This window comes from Geospiza fortis, unplaced genomic scaffold (genome assembly GCF_000277835.1).
Source record: "Geospiza fortis unplaced genomic scaffold, GeoFor_1.0 scaffold8, whole genome shotgun sequence".
In the NCBI taxonomy this organism is placed as follows: Eukaryota; Metazoa; Chordata; class Aves; order Passeriformes; family Thraupidae; genus Geospiza; species Geospiza fortis.
Window position 1 is genome coordinate 1,641,335 of NW_005054414.1, and position 15,744 is coordinate 1,657,078.

Sequence of the window (15,744 nt, forward strand, 5' to 3'; positions counted from 1 at the left end):
TTTTTTTTGTTAAAATTGCCATCCCCAAACTATTTCTGGGCTCCAAACTGGCCCTTATCTTTACAGCTGGACTGTAACAACAGTCCAACTCAGGTATAAATTCCACTATTCAAATTTGAAATAAATTTATGTCTTAAGTTCAGACCCGCAGGATCCCATCGGGCTACCACAGGCACTTTAAAATAAATCACATTATCAGGGAGCCTCAGGGTTATCTGTACTGCTTCCCGTGTGCCATCTTCAGCCTTTCCTGGGGAATATGGATACACCTCCAATCCAACATCCAGCAGCTTTGGCAAGAGAGGAAAAGGACAGATAAGGGGTTTATCAGAAAATGCAGGTTTTTTTCTTTGAGTTCATCTAACCACTGCAAGGCTTTTTAACACGCATTTAAAATGGTTTGCTAATACTGTACATTTCCAAGCCCAGCTTTGGAGGCAGGAGAAGAGCAGCTACCAGGAGGCCTTGGGTCCTTCCTGTGCTGCTGCAGGCACCCTCAGGGCAGGGCCCAGCGGGGCACAGCCATTCCTCACAGACCCCAGCCCCAGACACCAGGAGCAGGGCAGGCAAAAGCAGCTGAAATTCCACTGTCCCCTCAGTGCCAGAGGGAAGGGGAGGTCACAGGGGCTGGGAATGAACATCCTGGGCCTCCTCCCCTGCCCACAGTCCTGCCCTCTGGGTTTGGCTTTTTGGGAATTTTGCTTATTAAAGGTTTCCAGCTTCACAGTGCCCTCTGTGGGGTAGGGCAGTGCTAGAGGAACCAGAACCCAGTGCCCACAGTCCTCAACCAGCCTGAAGGGCCTGGAGCTGAACCAGCAGTGGTTTTTGGTACCACTGTGCTTCCACCTTTCACATGTGCAAAACTGATGATTTGCAAACCTTGCCTGGTCAGTTTGCTGTCAGGAACTCGTGTGCAGTGCATGTGACAGCAGTGACAAACCTCAGGAGCAGCTCCTCAGGGGCACCAGGGCTGATCCCTGTCCTCCCTCACCTCCACCATGGTCCAGTCCCCGACGTCCTGGGCCTGGGGCGGCAGCTGCAGGGCAGAGATGTGGAACACGCCCCCCACGGGCACCAGCTGCTCCAAATCCACAACTTGCAGTGCCTCTTCTCTGCCTCCTGGCTCCTCCTGCAGCACGGCCTCCTCCTCTGGAAAGTGCAGCAGACAGCAGGAGTTCAGCGGGTGCTCAAAGCCACCGCCACTGCCCTGTGCCGATGTTCTCCCAGCGCTGGGAGCGCTTCACCGTGCAGCGTTCCAGCCCCATCTGCTGGTGCTCCTCAGCATCCCTGGAACCGGGGACAGCCGGGAGCCGGGCAATGAAAAGCGCTTCGGGACTGGGGCTGAGCTTTTGGACTTGTAGTTCCAAATGCTTTCTGTGGGAATAAGGTTTTACTGACAAAATGAGTCAGTCGTTACCCACAGAAGAATTTCACAAGCACAATAATACATTAGATTCTGGACAGGTTCAGTAAGATTGTATTGATACGAAAAGAAATGAAGCAAATAAAGAGATATATAAAAATAAGGCACTAAGAAGTCATGTGCTGTAGGTGAAAGACATGGTAATTAGGAAGAGCAAGAGGATTTAACATTAAACAGAATTTTCAGGTAACAAAGATAATTCCTTTTTTTTTTCCTATGCATAATTACATATATAGAACAAATGTATGAACTTAAGGTTTAATTACTTGGAAAATGTTAGTAAAAGGCAGAAACACTGTGGAAAAAATGTCCATAAATATTTTCTTTAAAAAAGCAAACCAGCCCACATAAAACATCACATGGAGGAGAGGAGTTGTTATTGACAGGAATCAAGAAAAAGGTGTTCAATACTGTAAAAACAGCTACTCTAATTGTTATGAAATTTGCTCTGAGAGAATAAAACCATATCAAAAAATGAGAACGCTCTCTATAAATTGCTGTCAAGCTTAAAAAACAAAAAAAAAAGTGAAAATGGTGTTAACTTAATGTCAGATTTAGTTACATTCTGCAGAGGTTTTCCTCTATTTTATCACTCACCACCATAACGTGCTTTTACAGTTATTCTGAACAACAAACTTACCAAGTGGCAAAAAACATTTTAGTGCATTTTACAGTGGTAGCTTCCACTTTAACTTGTTTTTTAAAATAATATTACAAAGATACATAAGTATCTTCTAAAGAAACTATTTATTGTCCCAAGGTAATTGATCTCCTTTACAGAGGCACAATAAGTTTCTCTGGATTTACCCTGTCACTCTTCTCTGTTGTTGCATTTCTGGTTTTTAACCCCCATTTACTTGGCTCCTTGTTTTGAACTTAAGGTAACCGAGCATCCTCTCACTGCTCTTCTCAAAAGTGACTGAAAGAGTTTGCAAACCATGAGCATGCCAGAAAAAGGAGTTTTTTCCTTCTTTCCTTATTAAAACAGATAAAAAAGCTGGAAAACACTCAGGTATAATTGTGCACATCTGTGCACATCCACTTCACCTAATACTGTGGTAGGGGTTTTCAAAGCCTAACAGGAATAAAATACAAGTTCCTCCACATGAAGCCCAAGTCCTTTATACTCTTTTGAAAACCTTGCTTTTAGGGTCTAGTCTGACAACTGGTTCTCTGGACTGTGCTCAGTCCAAAGTGTTGTGGGGTGGGGTTTGTTTTTTTACCAGAAGAAAAAGGCTGTAAATTGGAGCTAAATTATGCTAATAGTTGTTTGCAGTTGTTTTATTTAAGTCAGTACTACAAGAAAACTCACTCTTATTAAACCGAAGGACAACACCACAACACTAGAGAAATTTGTAACTTATGTGGGACAGACAAACAGTTTTAGTTCCTAGAATTAGTCCCTCTTTTAACAAGGTGCAAGAGCAGGTATCTCACTTGAAGCACCCATTCAGGTAATAGTACATCCCACACTACACCAGTGCTTACCATGATATGCATTGGAATCATCATTTTCTGAGGCAGTAAATCTCCCCAGAGCCTGGCAGATTCATAAAGATTGTGTGTCTCACCCATAAACATATGTATAATAATACACATATCTATAGAAACATGACAAACATGTCCATAAGCATAAATAATAAATAAAAATAAGTATAGGGATGAACTCCATTTTCCTATCTGTCCTGTTATCTCCAGACATGATTTAACAATCATTAATAGAAATGTCAACAAACCCCAAGTGTTATCAAAACATCCCTATATTTATAAACTTTGTTCCATTCACATGGAGATACTGCAGTGTTTCCATGGATCATGGAATGGCCTGGGCTGGGAAGAACCTTAAAGTCCAGTTCCAGCCCCCTGGGCACCTTCCACTATCCCAGGCTGCTCAGAGCCCCATCCATCCTGGCCTTGGACTCTTCCAGGGATGGGGCAGCCACAGCTTCTTTGGGCAACCTCTCCCAGAGCCTCCCCACACTCACAGGGAACAATTTTTAACACATAAAATATTTAGCCTAAGTACTTTTGTAGTGCTGCACATAAAAAATAACCAAATACCTTGTGATGGTGCATCCAAAATTTCTGAATTCTTCTCAGTTTCCTCCTGTGTCTCTTTTATATCATCTGTGTTATTGCTGGTCCCTTTCAGTGAGACAGAACTCTCCTGGACAAAAAGCAAGAGACATTTTTCCATTAGTCAGAGACAAACACAATGAAGAAGAAGGCATCACCTCCTTCAAGGGGGTCCAAAGAGAAGGGATACACAAACATTTGTACCAATCTTGCTACAGGGCCAAGGTTTTAAGAGAAATAATTTCTATCTAGCTATCAGAAATATTTTGATTAAAGGTAGTCTCTGATTTGGAACTGGATTTAGAGATAGAGACAAAGTAATTACTTCATTTCCACAGCAAATTCCATCTTTAGCTCCCTAGTACGAAACAAGCACCCAAACACTTTTTCAGCAGAGTGTGCACTCAAAACTTGTGGTTTTTGCTGATTTTACAGTCAGCAGAGTGGCATAAAGTAAAATGCAAGTCGAGGCTGAATCCAAACCAACACGGAAACTGTGCCAGATCCCCATCTGCAGCTTTGGCCTGTGCCTGGCCCAGGAGATTTATTCCCTTTCACACTGTATTTCACTGTATTTACACACAGCAATGTGGGGGAGCTCAAGGTACAGCCAGGCAGGAGGATGCTGAGAAACATCCCCTGGATTTCCAGACAAATATCCAGTGCAGACAGGGATTCATCCATGCCACAGTAGACTCCTCTGGAGGCACAGCCCCTTCTGTGCCCTGCCTGTGCCTGCCAGCATTGGGAAGAACACACATCTCCTCAAACAGGACAGGAGGTGAGAGGACAGAAGCTGAGAGAAGTGGAGCCTTCAGAGGGAAGAGGAAAATCCACAAAATGGATTGAGAGAAAGAGCACCAAAACCTGGGAAAGAAAAAGAGAGGGAATAAAATGAAACAGCTTAAAGAAAGTTGGAGAAATGTAGGTGAAAAGTGCCAAAAGATAAGATTTTTCACATAAAAAAGAAAAAAAAGGAATGAAGAGAAGCAGGGTTTCAAGCACTGATTCATTACAAAGGTGTTGGGGACTGAAAAGGAGAAAAGCCATGATCATGAAGAGAGGTTCAATCCCTGTTTGATCCCTGTATGGATCCCAGAATTTATTCACTTAAGAGTTGGACTCAAGGATCCTTGTGGGTCCCCTTCCACTCATATTATCCCATGAAATTGCTCCAAACATAGTAAGAAGGACTAAAACTTGATGTTTTGTCAGCTATTTCTGCATAATTTCAGGTGAGAACACGGCATTTATCTGGAAGTCACAGATAAATACACAGAGTGAAAATCCCAAATGCAGTATGGACAACACAAAACCAAGCAACCTCCATCACACCTAAAGCCAGCATATTCCATGGAAGAGAGCTGAGGAAGAGGGCAGCCAGAAATCGTATTTGAAAAGACTCTAACAGCAAAGGGTCAGCACACAGACATGGAACAGCCAGGCACTTCACAGCCAACACCTGCTGAACTCTGAATATTAGTCTGCATGCTGCAAATTTCCCTAAAATTGGATTCCTGCAGGGATTTTTGTGGGGCTGTCAGTTTTGCTGAAGCAGAATCCATTCATCTGTATATATGCCAGAGATTTACAGAAGTATCTTGCAATGGCACTTCATGATTGATCCTTCTCTTAAACCACCAACCAAATGCCAACTGCACACCCTGTCCAAACTTCCCATCTTTGCATTCCCTTGAGAAGATCTAGGCCACTGTTGACACAAGCTGCCTTTTCCTATTAAACATTTAAGGATTTGGCTGTCCTGCACAGGACGCTGTGACTGAATCTGAAGTTAAGAGCAGTGTAGGGTATCCTTTGAAGAAGTTTTTACCCACCTTTCTCCCCTTAGAACCCGTTTCTTCTGCAGCAGGCACGCTGGGTTCTTCCCTGCCTTTCTCCTCCTCTTCTCCTGGTCCTTGCCCAGTGTCCTCTGGCTGCTCAGCTGACTCCACAGTGGCTGGGGCCCCCTGCCTCGGCAGCCCTTGGCACTGCACCCACAGGGGAGACACGTGGTCGTAGTGGGTGTGCAGCAGGCGAACGGCCACGCTGCTCAGAGCCAGGGACATGGGCAGCTCAAAGCCGTGCCCTGCCTCCTGGAACACGTGGTCCTTGAACCTGGCAAGGGCAGGGACACAGCAACAGGGCCTGGTGAGATGGCAGCACTTCATTTGGTGCTTCCTCACAAATGTCACATCTCTTCTGGGATTTGTTGCAGTGTCTGAGAAATGCTGTGGGATGGCACAGTGCTTGTGCTGGCAGCTGTCTGTGAGACCCTCCAGCAAAGCCACAACTGCATCAAGGGGATCAGAAGTTTCAAAAATAAGTCTTGACAGGATGACAATGAGGCAGGATCAGATGGCAGCTCTTCTAGAAACTACATTCCTAGTAAAACTGACTAATTTATTGGGAAAATCCCTGCACAGCTGTCTGTGTTTCATCACTCTCAGCATCTTTCAAAATAATTCAAATAATACTTACTTTTGAATAAGATAAGCTAGTCACAAGTTCTAAAAATCTTCCAGTAAAGCAATGCTTAGCTTTTAATTGTTGCTTTTAATTGTTAGCTTTTAGTAATATTTTAAGTGAATCTCTCTGCTGGCCAAAAGGCTTTAACACTTAATCCATATGGGTTCTTTCTGCAGGTCAGTCTGACACTGCTCAGCACCCACCTTTCTACTTATCTTAACAAAACTCACAACAACAGGTCCTTAAGCTAAAGTCCTTTTAATAACTCATTCCATACATTTATGGAGTGGGAGTAGGAAGTCTGCTCAAAAATTTCATTTTGAAAATGTACCATTTATATGGCAATCCATTAAAAACACAAAACTTAGATTCAGAAATGATAGTGCATCCCAGGCTCTAAAATATTTTCTCTAACTGAGCACAAAGTATCATTCACTGCTTTGCAAGCAACTGGAATAACTCAGAAAATATTAAATGCATCAGCAAGAAACGCTGCTTCCACAGGAATTTCAATTCTCTACATGAGCTTTACTGTTTTTCTTCCAAATTTGTTCTGGCTGCTGCATTTTAAAAAAGAAATTTATATATCTCTAAACCACTCCTTAGCAGCAGCCAGCACTGAGAGTCTGCAGAATGGATGCTATTCAACAACAAAAAAAGATTATGAGAAATTGATTCTTAGTGTTTACTCAACAAAGCCAGGCCTCATTTCAAATTAATGATTTCAGTGTGCTGTACCTTGGTTTCTTCTTCAGATTGGCCCAAATACAGAAAGTAGCATTTTTATCCTTTAGGACTGTGTGCATATTCCCAGTTTCAGAATCTTCATACATACTAGCTATCTACAAAGAAAAAAGTGATTTAAATAATTTGTTACTTATTTCACTTTGATTTACCTACATTTACTTGAATAAATAAATAAAAAATACATGTTAGAATGAAAAGACACCAGACCAAGCCCAGCTGTGCTGTATTTATATATTAAAGCACAACAGTTATAAACTCAAATCTGTTGCTTAAAATTTGAACTACATTGCTTTTTTTTCTCTGACTTCATAAATTCTGTGAGCCAAGTACTGCCAAATATGGGTTCTTCCATTATTTCCCTAATTCTCAGGATAAATTATAAAAAACAAACAAAAAAAGGATTTGATGAGCAATAATGGACTCCTACCCCAGATACACTGTACAGAGTATTGTATCATTTAGGCAGCATCAAACTTGTGAAATACTAATTCTGTTGGGAGCTTAATCCTAAATTCAGGAAACAAGAATTCAACATTTCTTAATTTGCAGGGGGTTTTGACTGTGCACATACAACTGGTTCACTATTTCACTAATATTCCTTTGCTAAACATACTTTATATATATGATTAATATTCTTCAAATAGCAAGGTCACTACCTACACATGCAGTTCAGAAAACTGACTCTCCAGCACAATTTCATTTTCTTGTTTGAGTACTCTTCACCTTTCCCAAGATCTTAGTTTCAAAAATATTTTAATTACATGAACTTGTATTAAAAAATGTGTACAAGGTAACCTTATGAGTTGCTTTTCACATCTACAATTTTTTGGTATAGTCAACAAATTTTATACAGCACCTCTTGTTTTCATCATCCCCAAGTCTCACAAAATTTCCCAGTAGTTTATTCTTGTCTGACTTAATGATGAGATTTTCCACTGTAAAGTTCAGATTTTCAGGAGTTTTGAATAATTACAAAGTCTGGTGAGTGCTATAAACATGATTTGGAAACTCACAGACTCATCTCTGTGACAGTTTAGGACCAAACAGAGCCAACCACCATTAAAGGACACTTGATGTTAACATATGTGCACAAATCACAGCTTTGAAGCACTAAACCTCACTCACTTTGAGCAGGTTCTGGGTAGCATCATTGTACTTCTGGTGAAGCAGATCCTGCAGTTGCAGAATAACTTCCTGGTACTGCTCTCGTTGTTTGCCTGTGATCTCTTCTGGTGCTGCCTCCAACAGAAGAAACTCCAACTTCTCAACCAACTAGAAAACATTTACATGGGAAAAGTATCTGTTTTGACACCATCCTTAACATATTGCGTGTTCTGTCATAAAAAATGAGGCAAACCTACTTCCTTTGCACCTAAACAGATTTTGGTCACAAAAATAACCTTTTTTTTTAATAGACAGATAAGAAATCTAACTCAGAATCAAACCAACCCAATGAAAGCTGTATTACATGTGCAACTTTCCCCCCCAGTTTCCAGAAGACCCCATTTAACTTTCTGAAAAACAACATAAAGTCAGCATAAATGAAAATAAAATCCTGAATTTACAGAGTAGGCACAGATTGCTTAAAATTGCTTCACAAGCTATCAATGGCTGGTGACTTCTGTTGGTAAAAATCAATTCTGGGAACTTTTGCTCTTACATGACATTTTACTGGCTCAATGTTACAAAATGAGGCTGTTGTCCATCAAAGCATTTATATCTGACATGAGCTTGTATGCTCTGGTTTAAAATGGAAGACAGTATGGGTGTTGGAATGCTAGACCTCAGTGTAATAAACACAGCAAAAATCTCCTAAATGTATACTGAAAGTCAATACACATCTTCTTCAGGGTTAACAATAGATCTCTAATTTAGGAAAAATAGAAAAACTGAAGAAAAACTACTAGGCGTTGAAGGTCTTTCACTCATTTGGCCATGCAAAATGGGGAAAACTGAAGAAGAACTAGAAGAAAAACTTCTGGGCGTTGAAGGTGTTTCACTCATTTGGCCATGCAAAATGGGAACATAGAGTTAGACAGGGCTGTTAAGGATATGTTAAGCTTAAACTGAAATACACCATTTAAACACTTACATGTAGCACCACTTCCTCCTTCTCCATCACAAGCTGAACATCCTGATCTTGGTCATCACGCCACAAGCTCATGAAAGTGTTGATTTCCTGAGGTACAGTGGGGTCAGGAGTCCCATCACAGCTCAGGTAGTGCTCCCACTGCAGGAGAGTTCAGAGAAAAGAGGATACAGGTGTGCTGCACATTGCTATTACAAGAAAAAGGAGGATTCTGAAAGACAAATATATTATAGTGACAAATCTACACCTGCATCTAAACAGGATTCTAACACCACCTGGTTTATTATCCCTATGCCAGGAAAAAAAAGGTTTATTTTGATATTAATGTGTTAAGATGCTTCTGCCCACATTGTTTATACCTATTTATCAGTGGGTTCTGCTCTGCTCCACAAAAGCAATGAATTCAGTACCTGCCACAAGGGAGGGGCTGGAAGAATAAAATGACTGAGAACAGAAATGAGGAAGATGCAGGTGGCAGAGGCAGGTGGGTCTCAGATCAGATTCTGCCAAGAAAACTGAAAATTCCTACACTGGCAATAAAGTTGATTAAGAGCCTCTTCTGCAACACATTTACTCCTCCTTTCTCTGCCTCTGAAGGAGATTTCCTCTCCCTTACCAGCATCAATTATCCTGTTGCAGAAACCTCTGGTAGGAATGTGAAATCCTAGATTAGGGCTTTTTAAAAATAATTTTATTTTCAAATCAATTCTCGGTCATTCCTATAAGAGGTGGAAAGAAAAAATCAGTGGCAGACTAAACCCACTTAAAGCCAAACCTAAGCCTAACATTGGCTCATGGGATCAATTTGTCACCCATAATGGAATTTTTTTCATCCATAGAATAGGATATTAAGAAAACATTGCCCCCCTATTTGCTGTGAAGATTAATAACCCCATGTTAGTGAAAATTGTATTGCAAAGGAAAATGTATCTTTTAAAGCAAAAGCACTTATAGGATTGCATTCCCAACCACTTCCACCAGCATTCCCACTGACTTCAATCAAAGCAACAATAGGGGACTGCTGAGTGCACTGGAAACTCCTGTATAGAAGACTGGTCAATTTTCAGTAGTAAGACATCTGATTTCTTTTTTTTTACATTTGTGCACTTAAAAGAGAGCTTAACTTTTATCATCACATTCTTAGAAGTAAGCACTTTTTTGAGAAAAAGGGTAAATTTCATGGTAAGGTGTAAATGCATGTCTTCATCTAAACTGAAATTGTTCAGAAATAGATGTGGAAACTCAGTATTTGGTATTACATATTTATTTTATGCTAAATAATCTTGACAACAGACTGAAAGAAACTCTGGTATTTCCCATAATCTATGAGTGCTTTATCAGACTTATTTTAAAATCAATAGTTCTAGTTTGTCAAAAACATCCACAAACAACAGCTGGCAATGATCACAAGCTGCAACAGGGAAATGCCAACTGCATTCAGAGAAAAATGGTTATAGTGAGAGTGGTAAAGCTGTCAAAGATGCTGTGGTACCTTCAACTTTTAAATATTTCAAAACCCAACTGAGCACCTTGATTTAACTTCAGACTTTGCCCTGCTTGGTGCAGGAGGTTGAACTGCAGGAATTTCAGAAGTCCTCTCTATCATGATTTATCCAACATGATTGTGGAGTTGTTCTGCAGAGACTTTAACAGGATTAAGCAATACACAAGACAAAGACAAAATCCCTGTGTTCACAGGCCTGTAGGATATTAAACCTTTGGCTCTTTACCTAACTAAATGTCATGATCAGACTGCTACTGAGTGATGTGTCTGCAAGATTCTCAAGAGTGAAATCTGCTGTATTTCCACACCTTACCACTTCAAATAGAACTTGACAGGTACATAATGCCATTGGGTGATGATACAGCCACCATGGATGTCACCCTAAACTGCAGACATCAACTTTTAGCTGCATTTTCAGACGTTTCCAGCCCTGACGTGGGTTTGTGCCACATCCTTCAAAGATCTGGCAAACCTCTCTCTCTGAATGATGACCTGTGATATTCAGGAGCCACTGAAACAAATGCTCTACAGATTTTTTTTAAGCCCTGGTAGAACTTTTTTGATGAAATGGTTAAAAGCAGAATGAATTAAAGAAATAAAAGAGGAAGAACAGGCACCAGAACATCTGAAATTACAATTCCTTGTTACTGTTGGGGTAAGGTGTGGGGCATTGATACTTTGATCACCAGACTCCTCTTTGCCCACATTTCTGTTCTGTGTGCTCCAAAGTACAGAAGATAAGAGAGTCAGCATGGCCTATCACTGCTTTGAGATGGAATTCAAAATGCTGTCATAGCACACACATACATTCAAGAACTGGAAGCTCCCGAAGTCTCTTCCTTGCCAAACCTCTGGGCAGATTTTGGCAAGAAAGTTTACCTTGGCTTGTTCTCTGTAATCCATTTTCCACTGCTGTGCAGAAAGAAACTTCTGTTTCAGTGAATTATGTTGGGCTAGTTCAGACTCCCTCTCTCCTTGATACTGTTAAAAAAAATACATATATCAAACAGAGCAGTTAAATATTTGGCTTATTTCTTACAAATATTTTACATAGAAGAAACAAATTGGAGATATTTGAATGAGTTATTATTTAAACAAATCCAAACACTGAAAACTTGCTTTTTTTATGAAACATCCAATTGAGAAGACTGCAGCAGTTTGAAATATGTTATTGTCATCACAGTAGCTGCTGAGCCATATGATAAACATAATGTGACATATGATTGCAACCTCTCACTTCAACAGTTTCCATATCAGCATCCTGGAGCCAGCTCTAATGGGAGCTGCTAAAATATGTAAGGATAATTCGGAAAAAACATGCAAGATTGTTTTATTTTTCCCTTTTAGTTTCTATTATTTTAAGGTCATATTCTCCCTAGGAGGAAAAAAATATTCTGTGAAGTACAAGAGGAGTAGACAAGAGTGACACTTTCAAAAAATTTAGTTTGTTGTAAATCTCATTTTTTTTTCTTTTTAAACACAAAAATATTTTCTATTACCAATCAGTTTTTGTTCTGAATGCCAGACTGGTCAGAAAAGTGAATATACACAGTCTAATACACACACACACACACACACATACACACATACACACACACACACACACATATATATACAAATGTAAATCACTCTATCTGCCTGAACAAGGAATCAATTAAGGAATTTGTGCCAAATATCCTCATGGGGAATATGAAAAATACATTCAATTGAAAGCACAGTGGAAATGGGAAATAAAAAAAAGGCATTTAACCAAACTTAAGAAACACATATGACAAAAGGTAATGTATTTAAATTTATCAAAACTGGAAAATCTCCTCAATATTGTTCCCAACAATAAGTGCATGAGGAAATGAATTCCTATAAATCACTGGTGTTTTACAGGCCTTGTCTCAAATTTAGAAATAGGATTAGATTTTTTCATTGAGTAAAAGACTAACCTTTGCCTCAAGCCTTTCCAAGAGCTCTCGATACAGTCTCTCCCTTTCAAGTCTTTCTTCTTCTTCCTGTTGAGCTCGTAATAGGGCTTCAGCTGAGGATTGGGAAAGAGATCAAGGGCATAACTATGCTTTCCTAAATAAAATCTAAGAGATTATTTGGTTACCAGCTGTAATGATAAAACCACTATAAAATGAGCAACATAAATGTTTATCTTTCACTGCACAGAAATCTCCCATATGAAGATTGATCCAAATTAATATGAATTCTACAAAAACACACTGTCTCTGGCACTGCCCTGTCAGTTTGTGAGTGCTCTCTCCATCTACAGCTTCAATGGACATAGGTTCTCAATCCAAAGTCTTGAGTGAAACTCAATGCTTTAATCCCAAATTCCCCTTCGTCTTTCCTACAGTTTCAATTTTACAGCTGTTCGTTCATTGAAATCCACTTCAGGATCTGCTACTCCACAGCTCTGGCTTCTCTTTGCTGCCATAGGGACTAGAAAATTAGAGAGGATGTGAAAACTAGAACTGATTCAACCTCTAAGCCTTCAGCCTAAGATTGCACAGCCTGTGTGCCATGCAGATGTCCCCAAACAGTGACTTGATGTCATCACCTCCAAGTAAATCGTGTCAAGCGTGTGCTGCACTGAGGCAAGAGCAGCAGCAGCTCCCAAATCTGCCTGTGCCCACCTGAGCTTCCTCTCCCACCACAGAAGCTCACCAGTGATTAGCAGTCACTCCATGCCCAAGCCCCCCACCAAGATGGATTAATGGCAAGTTAATTCTTCCCAACTTCCTAATTGCTGTAGGAATAACTGGAGAAGAGAGTATTGCTCTGATAGGGAAGTGAGGTGCAGCATCAAGGAACAGGGAGTTTGGCCCACACCAGGAAAGAGGGAAGAACATTTCCATTTGTGAAACAGAGACAGCAATTCATATCTAGTTCAGGGCGTCACCTTCTGCCCCTTTATTTAAAATTAACAATTTGTTCATCACATTCCCTCGAAATGAAGTGCACATTACCTTTCAGCCTCGCTTCCTTTCCTTTCTTTGACTTTCCCTTTTTGCCATTAAATTTCATGTTTGCAATAAGGGAGAGGAAAACAAATGTCAGTATTATTTTAATACACTCTGGCAGTTTTATAACTCTATAACTTTGCCCTTCCAATGTGATCCCTCAATTAAGATTTTAAACTCCCTAGACAGCCAATGAAGGCCCCAGAATAGTAATGCACATTCTGGACGAAATTTTTTTTCTTCTCTTTTTTATGATAAGGTCTTAAAATTAATGTATTTTTCAATGCTAGACATTCCCAAACACAGCCACAACACGAGAGTATTAAAATCTTTTGGTTTAATGTAGAAATTGAATAGCAGGCAGATCTGCTAAGAAAGCAGATGTTACAACTTCAAACATTTTAGGAAATACTGGAAAATGTATTTTGGGACAAGCCTGGCATTTAGAAGCATCTAATTCACAAGACAAAATAGCAAAGAGTTCTCTTTTCTGTTATAAAAATCTCACTCCAGGCAGTTCACTGTTCACCTCCAGCATAATCCTAGAGTAACTATATTTTAAATTTGAGGTTCTCAGAAAGTATCTGACCACTGTTCCTTCTTCATACACACTTATTTCACACTTTGATTTCGACTATCACACATTCAGATATAAATAACTACTTGTTCACTTCACACTATTTGGAGTGGTAATAAATACATTGCATAAATATATATATAAATGCAACTTTGAGTACAGAGATTGCCATGAAGCTGGGACAAATACAATGGTGACAATTAAATGTCACCAGAGTCTGAGTGCATCTTATTGCATTTAGTACCAAAGCATGCATTTGCAAAATTATCCCAAAATAGAGTCAGTAAAACTCACACTTCTACCCATTAGGATTTCAGGGAAGAATTTGTTCTTTTCATTTTGATAAATAAACAAATAAATAGATTAATAAATAAATAAACTGAAAATGGAAAACCAGCTTTTTTCAATTACTTGAAATCACGTTTTAGTCAATTTCTTTTCACATTCCTATGACTTAACAGAGCACAGTTGGGGAGGGGTAGATAAATTCATTATCATTGAAGTAAGAATAACCCACAGGACCAATTTATGCAACTCAGTTTCCCATGGACTTCCGCCTTTTGTCCCTTCACCCCCCTTATTCTGTGTCTAGCGTATGGCTCAAATAACAGAATCCCAGAAGCATTCAGGTTGGAAAAGACCTCCAAGATCATCAAGTCCAAGCTGTGCCCAATCCCCACCTTGTCCCCCAGCCCAGAGCACTGAGTGCCATGTCCAGGCCTTCCTTGGACACCTCCAGGCATGGCGACTCCAAACTTCCCTGGGCAGCCCCTTCCAATGCTTGACAAACCTTTCGTGATGAAATTCCTCCTGATGTCCAACGTGACCCTCCCCTGGCACAGCTTGAGGCCGTTCCTTGCCTCCTGTCCCTTGTACCCTGGGAGCAAAGCCCGCTTTCCCCTGGCTGCCCCCTCCTGTCAGGGAGTTGTGCAGAACCAGAAGGTCCCCCCTGAACCTCCTTTTCTCCAGGCTGAGCTCCCTCAGCTGTACCTGGTGCTCCAGCCCGTTGCCCAGCTCCCTTCCCGTCTCTGGACACGCTCCAGCCCCTCCATGTCCATGTTGCAGTGAGGGGCCCAGAACCCGACACAGCACTCGAAGCGTGGCCCCACCAAAGCCCAGCCCAGGGGACAGTCACTGCCCTGGTCCTGCTGCCACCTCATGGCAGGGACAGAGCCAGGACACCGCCTCTCCTCTCTGCCTGGACACCCGTTGCCAAGCCAAACAAGCGGTGGCTGTGCTTGCCATGCTCCCTCCAGCAGCGCTGCAGGAACATTTGGCTTCCCTGTTAAAGGCACAAAAGCTCGGTGTCCTGGAGACGCCTCTTCCTCCTTCAGATTCATTAACCCTGGCCAGCTGCCTCAGGAAAAAACCCAAAAAATCGGATAAAAAAATAAACACAACAGTGAACTACAGCGTGTTTCTGCCTACCTACCTTTTTTTTTGGAGCCTAAAAGATCAGAAGGGGGAAAAAAGGAAAGGGAACATCAGAAAACAATGTATCAGCTAGAAAGGAATAATTAGAAAAATAGTATTATTCTGTTAAAATTAAATGTCATCATCTATTGAAAAACTATAATTACAAGAATTTCAATACTGCAGAAAATTAGCCACTAATACATGACTCCTGGAATGAAGGTTTTTACCACGGAGCCATTCTGGCAACAAAGTGTGAGCCACCTCCCGGCTGGTTCCACACGGAGCAGCCACAGCAGCAACCACGGCCAAGGGCTCACACCGGGGCTCACACCAAAGATAACCCGTCCTTCGGCTGCTTCTTTCGGCCTCAAAGCCTTTCTCCCACCTCCTGGGACTTCGGCAGCTCACAAGAACACCCGCTTTACTCCACACCTCATCCTTCCCCATCCCACCGTGTAACCCGTACCCCAGGCCCCTTCCCCGCCCCAC

The 15,744-nt window shown here is 41.0% G+C and overlaps 1 protein-coding gene across 1 annotated transcript in view; it reads right to left on the minus strand.

Moving 5' to 3' along the window:
• The window catches only part of CASC1 (cancer susceptibility 1), a 16,224-nt gene extending 2,255 nt beyond the window's left edge, over positions 1 to 13,969 (minus strand). Inside the window, 12 exon segments of the mRNA XM_031061444.1 lie at positions 107 to 290; positions 992 to 1,139; positions 1,141 to 1,149; positions 1,245 to 1,374; positions 3,485 to 3,590; positions 5,335 to 5,614; positions 6,704 to 6,807; positions 7,838 to 7,984; positions 8,805 to 8,942; positions 11,185 to 11,286; positions 12,243 to 12,334; positions 13,269 to 13,969. Of these exon segments, the coding sequence (XP_030917304.1) occupies positions 107 to 290; positions 992 to 1,139; positions 1,141 to 1,149; positions 1,245 to 1,374; positions 3,485 to 3,590; positions 5,335 to 5,614; positions 6,704 to 6,807; positions 7,838 to 7,984; positions 8,805 to 8,942; positions 11,185 to 11,286; positions 12,243 to 12,334; positions 13,269 to 13,326 (1,498 nt within the window). The 5' untranslated portion in view covers positions 13,327 to 13,969.
• Between the last annotated feature and the right edge of the window lie 1,775 nt (positions 13,970 to 15,744).